We start from the raw sequence: 8,216 nt of genomic DNA on the forward strand, positions 1-8,216 counted from the left end.
GTGTGGTATGTGTTCGTCACCGCAGGCGGCGGCGGAGGACCATGGTTCGCTTCTCTGTCCACATCGTCAGACAGCAGGGAGTGGCAGTGTTTCTCGTGGGTGGACACCTCGATGCCGCAGCCGGAGGATGATGGAGGTGATAACACCATGCTCTCGTCTTACACTGGTACGCTGCTGAATGAATTTGATAGATTAGTCTACTGGAAACACAGAAGTCAACCATATATAGTCGTCTTCAACGCCGCGACGCTGCAGTTATCTCGAATCGATTTGCCGCCGCCCTTGAAAGATATAGACAACGCACAATTTAGGCTTGGTCCGACCAAGGATGGTAAGCTCTCTATGTTTTCCATAGATGATCAATTTGCAGACAAAGGACTGCTCTCTGTTTGGTTTTGGAGCTCCGATGGTATTGGTGACGGTGCCAAGAAATGGACGCCGCACAAGACTTTCCCACTGGACAAATTTCTTGATTTCACTGTGCGTTCAGAAGAGTATGATGTCACGGCGCAGGTTGTGGAAGTCATAGGTGGTTTTTTGTACCTATGTATTTATGATGGGTATCCCTTGTGCTTCCTATCCTTCTTCCTGGAAACTGAGAAGGTAGACAAGCTCTTCGATAATAGAATTGACTGCGGTGTCCAGCCCTACATCATGGCATGGCCTCCTTCTTTGGTATGCAACAAGGTGAGCCCTTGCTTCAGGATGCTGGTAAAATTCTACTGACGTTTGGCCCTGTGTCATATGCATTAATTCAAGCTACTTGAGATCAATTGGTTATTGTATAGCTGTGAAAATCTACCATCGGTTTCATATGTTGCTACCATTTTTTCTTGAGAAAACGCAAAAGCCTTGCGTCTCGATCAAAGTTTTAAATAGCCCGCTATAGCATCACTAATTCTCAATGCATTGATAGAAAGAAGATTTTGTACAAGTCTGGTCAAGTGTTTTTGAGCTGGTTACACAGCAATGCCTTAATTTTTAGTCTACTTACATTAACACTGATTTGCGTAACTCACAATACATGTGTTCAATTTCAGATTTTATAAAATATTTAAGTTTTTTTCCATATGGTTTGTGCAGATCTTATGATATCTGCATTGGCAGTATCTTAATCTAGAAATTTCACTCCACTAAAATGTTTGTCTACACAATGCTTTGTAATACTGATCACTATAAAGGTGTTGGTGTAATAAGTACTTATTTCACATCTGTTGCTTCGGTCGTTGTTAAATAAATCTGTCATGTACCATTTTTTAATTAGCTCTGTCTTGTACCACATTGGAGTCAATAACCTCGCACAGTTTGTCCATGCAAACCCTTGCATCCTTACTTACACTGAAATAATTTTATGTCTCAGGAGGATTCAGAAACCAAAGTTATGGGAGACAGTGTGGTGGATGATGATCATGTGGGCACAGAAGAAACTCCCTCTGGTCTTCTCACAGCATTGCAGAGATAGAGGCATTTCTACTTTCTATCGAGGATGAGAAGAAGGCTCTTGTGAGAAAAATCACTACTCTAGATGCAGAATTAATAAATGCGAGAGATCATATCTTGAAGATAACTGCCGAATGCAATGAACACCGAAGAAGGGCAGAAACAGATAGGTGATAACAAATGTGGACGGGGAAAATGAGTCTATTACCACTTTCCCAGTCGAACTACCTCTTTAGAGTGACCATGTTTTGATGACATGAACTTCTGTTCATATGCGTTGATATTTCAGTTTTTGGATCATAGGATAGCAAGGGAACACTGGGGACAATGAGTGTAACCATCAGTATGGCTATTTGGCAAGAGATCAAACCATGAGCTTTATCTTCCTGGAGGTTGCTATTTTACTGTACATCACTGACTTGAGACCCACTTTGATATTTAGTTTGAGTACTTCTCTGTTGTAGGTCTACTCTTTTTATCTTTTCATTGGTACTGTCTTTTTATTATTTGTCTCAGTCTTATGTCCTTCGTAACTTTGCTTTAACATTATGATAGTCAGTTTCCTTCTGATTGATTTTACATCTGAAACGGGTAACCCTGCCGATGAAGGTGCAGCGATTTTGTTTTAAGCTGACCAGTAACCCGTTTGATGTTTACTAGACAGAGAATTGAGCTTGTTCGCATACCTTGAAAACTAAGATATTAAAACTGATGAAACATTAAGCATATATACAAGTAAAAGTTACTCCCTCCGTTCCTAAATATAAGTCTTTTTAAATATTTCAATAATGACTACATACGGATGTATATAGATATATTGTAGAGTGTAGATTCACTCATTTTGCTCCGTATGTAGTCCCCATTTGAAATATCTAAAAAAGACTTACATTTCGGGAGTATATCACTATGTGATTTAGTTCTGAAGTATTACAATAGAAGAAGCTCTATAGTTGACACCTTGCTCCGAAACTGGAGTATATCATAGGATTGTGCTTCCCCATGTGTCCATTTAATTTTGCACATGGATGTTTGTGGCTGCCTGTACACCTGATAGTGCTGATATGATTACTTGAGTAGATGATCATGAGACAATCATTCTGTTGTTTTCTAATAGAACGGTTGTCTTATCGAAGCAGTAATTCCTGCGGAATCTTCTGGGTTGTTTCTTTCGTGATATCTTATACCGAATTCTTCCACTGGGCAAGGGAGACAAAATTGTGTGCGGTCATATCCAAGGATGCTTTTTGGATGACACGAGGCGCGTCCGCTGAAAGCTCCCATTGAGTATTGATGATAATCTGATATCTAGTGTAAGGCTACAAGGTAGGCACATTCTCAATTTGCAGGCCATTCCTTAAGCAGTGGTTTTGCATCTTTGTGTTTCCATAATCTTCCACGCGGAAATATACTGTTACGACATGAATAAGGACTAGGTTTCTTACAAGGATTTCTTTGCATGTGCTTATTGTGTGATGAATACGGAACGATTTGCTAGGCAATGCGATCTTTCATCCTTCCTGTGAACTGTCTCAGCTCTGTACAAGTACAATATCAATAGTAGAATATAAAACCATTGGCAAAATTATGATCCTTTACATATTATAAACTGGGTCTGTGAATACATCTATTTACAAGTTGCACCAGATGAAGATTTACCAAAAAGGGAGTACATACACATCATGAAGACATTGCTCTTGAAACCACTCTCCACCAGCCGTGTAGACGACGCAGTGGCCCTTGTCTGCGATGTCTGATCCGCTGTGTAGGTCGGTGCCTTTGATGGCCTCTGCAAATTGAGAATGATTGCACACAATTTGTTGGTCCACTATATGCTAGTCTTTTGTTGGTCCACTATATGCCAGTCTCACTCTTCCGTCATGATAGTTAGCCTACTGCTGCTTATCTTGCTACCGATATGTGCTCAGATTGTCACATCGTTTCGTTGAAATCACCAATGACCAACCAAGGCACATTGGCAATACCTTTTATTCTTCTATAAGCAGGTTTCACATATTACAAAGGTACAGTCGTCCTAATGTTGGCCATGAGAGTTCAAACGTATCAACACATCAATGTATCGTAAACCCTTGACAATCTTTATTACTTCAACACTTTCATTATAAAAGAGTGCAATGCCAACAGTAATTCAAGTTTGAGCCTGGACTCATCTACATCTGATGAACAGTAAATTCCTAAAAAATAGCAAAAAATTATTTTTTTTCTGAACTTCTTTTGGCATCAAAGATGATCGAGTGCCCAAGGAGCGTGCAAAATTTCATGACGTTTGGACATTGAGGAGCTCTAGGAAAAAAAGATAAAATCAAGCCCAAACAGTGTATTTTTTAAAAAGAAATCTTTCACAACCAAATTTTATTTCTTTTGCCATGGCCTTTTGAATGTCCAAACTTCACAATTTTTTGCGCGCACATCACACATTCAACATCTTGATGCCAAAAAAAAAAGATTCAAATTTTGATTTTCTTTGCTGCTTTAAATGATTTTATTGTTCACGCTGCACCTGGGCATTGAATCGCTGCTTTCGCAGTGCTAACCCCTTTTCCTCTACCGGCATGCGTGATACTAACGAGCTTATTATTTTTTCAAGTTTCAAACACACTAACTCTTGAACTCCAGAATATTAATATTATTAGTATTAAGGGTTGTTCGGTAATCCTCCCGCTACGTGAAATCTGAGGATCTGTGGAGCGCCTCCTTCCCCACTCCACAATTTTGAACTGCCGCTCCTCAGGCCTTTAATAAAGAATCTTAAAAACTCTTTAAAAAAAGAATATTAATATTATTAAAAAACTTAGAAAAAATCTGCACGAATCACTGCTTATTTCCGGTGGTTTAGAAATTGATTGAAAAATGCTCAATAAGTTGAGAAAAATAGAAATCTTGATTAGGTCTCCCAAAGATAATCCTGATTAGTCTGTATCGGGCGATTTGCCCGTACAAATATTTCGTCCCGCCGCCGTTTCCTTCCAGGAAACAGATAAATCCGCCGCCGCCGTTCGAGCTAGCCATGGCCTCCCAGTTAGGGCCACCGTCGCCGTCGATGGCGCCGGCGAAGCTTGATCCAGCGGCCAGCGGCCACCGCCACCGCCATCACTGCTATCGGCGACGACCTCCTCCGGGAGATCTTCCTCCGCCTCCCCTCCCTCCCGAGCCTCGTCCGCGCCGCCCTCGCCTGCCGCACCTTCCTCCGCGTCGTCAGAACCTCCCCCGACTTCCGGCGCCGCTTCCTGGCGGTCCACCCGCCCCAGATCCTTGGATTCTTCGACCACCCGCTCCGGCGAAGGGGCATCCCGGCCTTCGTCCCCTTCCGAAGCTCCTCTGACCCGGACCTCGCCGCCGTCGTCAGCGGCGCCGATTTCCTCCTCACCCGCCTCCCGGAAGACAGCGGCGACCCCGGGTGGGAGATGAATTCAACCTGCTGCAGCTACCTCGTCCTCCACAACCACAAAACCAAGCAGCTGGCTGCCTACAACCCGCTCACCCGGGCGCTGGATATCTTCCCCTGCCCGGCCCAGGAGGCCAACTGCCATCCCCGGTACCTTGCGTGCCACATCACCGTCTCCGAGGAGGACCCGAGGTCGTTCCGTCTGGTTTGCGTGCGTTGCCGCAGGCGCCGTCGCCGGACGCTTGCTCGATTCTCCGTCTTCTCGTCGGACAGCAGGGAGTGGCAGAGCTTCCCTTGGGTGGACACCTCGACGCCGACGCCGCAGCTCTCTTCTTCTTCCTCGACTTCCACTAACAATGCGCTGACGAATGGATGCGTCTACTGGAAACACAGGAATCAAGTGTATGTGGTCGTGCTCAACACCGCGACGCTGCGAATGTGTCGGATGGATCTGCCGCCAAACATGAAAGAAGACTGCACAGAATTTCGACTTGGTCAGACCAAGGATGGGTATCTCTGTATGGCTTACAAAGATCACCCTGATGCAAACAAAGAAGTGCTTTCTGTTTGTTGTTGGAGCGCCGATGGTGATGGTACTAACAGGTTGATGACCCACAAGGTTTTCCCAAAGAGCACGTTTGTTGATGCCGCTATGTGTTCGACAGAGGATGATGTCATGATGGAGGTTTCGGCGGTCATCGATGGATTTGTGTTCCTGTCTATTAATTATGCTAGGTGGAACGAGTGCCTCGTATCCTTCTGCCTGGAAACAGAGAATGTAAACAAGCTCATCGGTCATACGTATTACTGCGGCATGCATCCCTACATCATGCCATGGCCTCCTTCTTTGGTAGGCAACCAGGTGAGGAGCCCTTGCTTCAAGATGCTGGTAAAATTTCTTCAGACGTTTGGTCCCTGTATTGTGTAATGTGTGCAGTTAGGTTACTTGAGAGCAATTGATTTTTGTGTACCAGTGAAAATCTGCTCGCCAGTCTTATATTTTGCAGGTCTCTGGTCAACCACTTTTTAGTACTCCCTCCGTTCGGAATTACTTGTTACAAAAATGGATGTATCTACAACTAAAATACATCTAGATACATTTATTTTTTGGACGAGTAATTCCGAACGGAGGGAGTATAAGTCTAGTTACTAACACATGTGTTCAATTGCAGATTATATGCAATATTTTTGTTTCTTTCCATGTGGTTTGTGCATATTATATGAATCTGCATTGACAGTATCTTAGGCTACAAATTTCTCTCCACTAAAATGTTGTCTACACAATGCTTTGTAATCCTTGACTACTTTAGAGGCGTTGGTGTATTTCAATTCCGTTGCTTTGGTCATTGTTAAATAAATCTGCAATGTGCCATTTTTTTATATTTGTATTGTACCACATTGGAGTCAATAACCTTGCACCGTTTGTCCATGCCAACACTTGCATCCTTACTTACACTTAAATCGTTTTATGTCTCAGGAGGATTTAGAAATCAAAGTTACTGGAGATAATGTGGCGGATGATGGTCCTGTGGGCACAGAAGGGACTCCCTCTGTTCTTGCGATAACGTTGCAATCATATAAAGAAGCTTTGATTAATGGCGATGGGGCAAAAGTTGCAGAGATAGAGGCATTTCTACTTTCTATCGAGGATGAGAAGAAGTCTCTAGTTGCAGAATTGACTACTGCAAGAGATTGTATCTCGAGGATAAGTGCCGGCATCGATGGGTACAGGGGAGGGGCAGAAAGAGAGGGGTGATGACAAGTTGACCCACTTCGGTACCAGTTGAACCAGCCGTGTATTTCTTATGATGAGATGAACTTTTGTTTATATGTGTCGGTACTTTGGTTTTTGTGGAGACAAACATCATGTGTAGTTTTGATATACTTGTAAGGTAGCAAGGGAACACTGGAGACATAAGCTACGGCTAATGAGTGTAACCATCAGTATGGCTATTTGGCAAGAGACCAAGCCATGTGCTTTTTCTTCCTGGAGGTTGCTATATCTGAGGCACACTTTGCTTCTTGGCTTTAGTACTACTCATCCATCACGCGTCCAGTCAGTTTGTGTTTTGTTGGATCCAGCCTCTTTATCATTTGTTGCGGTCGGTTTTATGAGCTTCTTAACCCCCGTTTGTTTGCCCACTATGCTACTCTGTTTCCTTCTGCATGGTGTTTGCATTTGAAATGGGTCCAGATGGCTCAGGAGGTTTCAGATTGTTCTTTTTTCGTTTTCATACGTTTGTTTCCTCGTCTTTGTTTCCGTATTGTAAGAAGATCTACTTAATACTGATGAAACATTAAAGATACAAGCAAAATTAAGGTCCCAGGCTGGTTAGTCATTTCCTTGTTAGTCTTTGGGCAGTAGTGATGTACTCCCTCTGTAAAAAAATATAAGACGTTTTAGATCACCAGTAGTTGAGATCACAGCCTTCTATTTCTTCAGGCTATGAACCTATTTTCTCCCGAATACGCACTAGCATGTGTATCATATTTTATAGAAGGAGCAAGATCATTCATCTACGATGGCATGTTCGTGCATCCCTGGATTATGAAGCACATCTCATCAATCCACCTACCTACAATCATAGAGTCTTGCTTCACAGAAAGCTTCACCTTTTGACCGCAGACTACCAGCAGCAACCCAAGTTGTAGCTTCCCGAACAATGGCAGAGAGCTCCTCTTGCGCCGCAGCGGCCAGCCCTTGTCCATTACCACCCATGTTGATCACGGGCACTCACCAGTCACCACCACCTCACTTCAACACCAACCAACTAATTATATTTTCCACCTATAAGAGGTGACGCTATGGATAACCATTCACCCTAACGCTCCTCCCAACATGTCTCGAGCCATTCTGCTAAGTTCTAAGAGCATCAGTTTCTTATCTGGCATCATCAGTCCTTCCACCCATAAACTCATTCCTTCTCTAGCGGTGTTGCGATTAGGGTGAGGTTCAAGAAAATATGGCCTATGTGATGTTGTCCTTGGATCGAAACAACCTGGTAATACCATTGAAAAAATAACGTGCTATAGCAAAATAGCGCCGCCCTTAAAATATGCTCTTGGCGTGCTATACAGTGCTATAGCATTGCTATTAGCGAGACATCGTATGCTGGTTTATTTAGCAAAACACTGCTCAAAATGCTATAATGTGCTATTAACTGCGCTATAGTGTGCTATTTTTTTCCAATGAGTAATATGCATGGAAATGGTGTGAGGCATCTCCTACATGCTTAATTTCAGCCTAACATATCGTGTGTTGGCTTCATTCAAATGGGCGCCCAACATGGTTACACAAACATGGAGTTCATATGTGACATGTCAATAACAAGTGCAATAGGGGTTGCTACCGGCATGTTAATAGTAGAATAGG

The 8,216-nt window shown here is 43.1% G+C and overlaps 1 protein-coding gene across 1 annotated transcript; it reads left to right on the forward strand.

Moving 5' to 3' along the window:
- The first annotated feature begins 4,418 nt into the window (after positions 1-4,418).
- Positions 4,419-6,856, forward strand: LOC123125333 (uncharacterized). Its single transcript, XM_044545848.1, has 2 exons — positions 4,419-5,705; positions 6,321-6,856. Exons 1-2 carry the CDS (start codon positions 4,863-4,865, stop codon positions 6,597-6,599), a joined length of 1,122 nt encoding a protein of 373 aa, XP_044401783.1. The 5' UTR covers positions 4,419-4,862; the 3' UTR covers positions 6,600-6,856.
- The last annotated feature ends 1,360 nt before the right edge of the window (positions 6,857-8,216 follow it).

The sequence above is a fragment of the Triticum aestivum genome, chromosome 5D (assembly GCF_018294505.1).
Source record: "Triticum aestivum cultivar Chinese Spring chromosome 5D, IWGSC CS RefSeq v2.1, whole genome shotgun sequence".
Classification (NCBI taxonomy): Eukaryota; Viridiplantae; Streptophyta; class Magnoliopsida; order Poales; family Poaceae; genus Triticum; species Triticum aestivum.

What these genes read in the sequence shown, in the direction of transcription:
- LOC123125333 (XM_044545848.1), top strand. Translation starts at nt 4,863, where the DNA reads ATGAATTCAACCTGCTGCAGCTACCTCGTCCTCCACAACCACAAAACC. An exon ending in CTTCTTTGGTAGGCAACCAG is followed by an intron (nt 5,706 to 6,320) that starts GTGAGGAGCCCT and finishes TTTATGTCTCAG; the next exon opens with GAGGATTTAGAAATCAAAGT.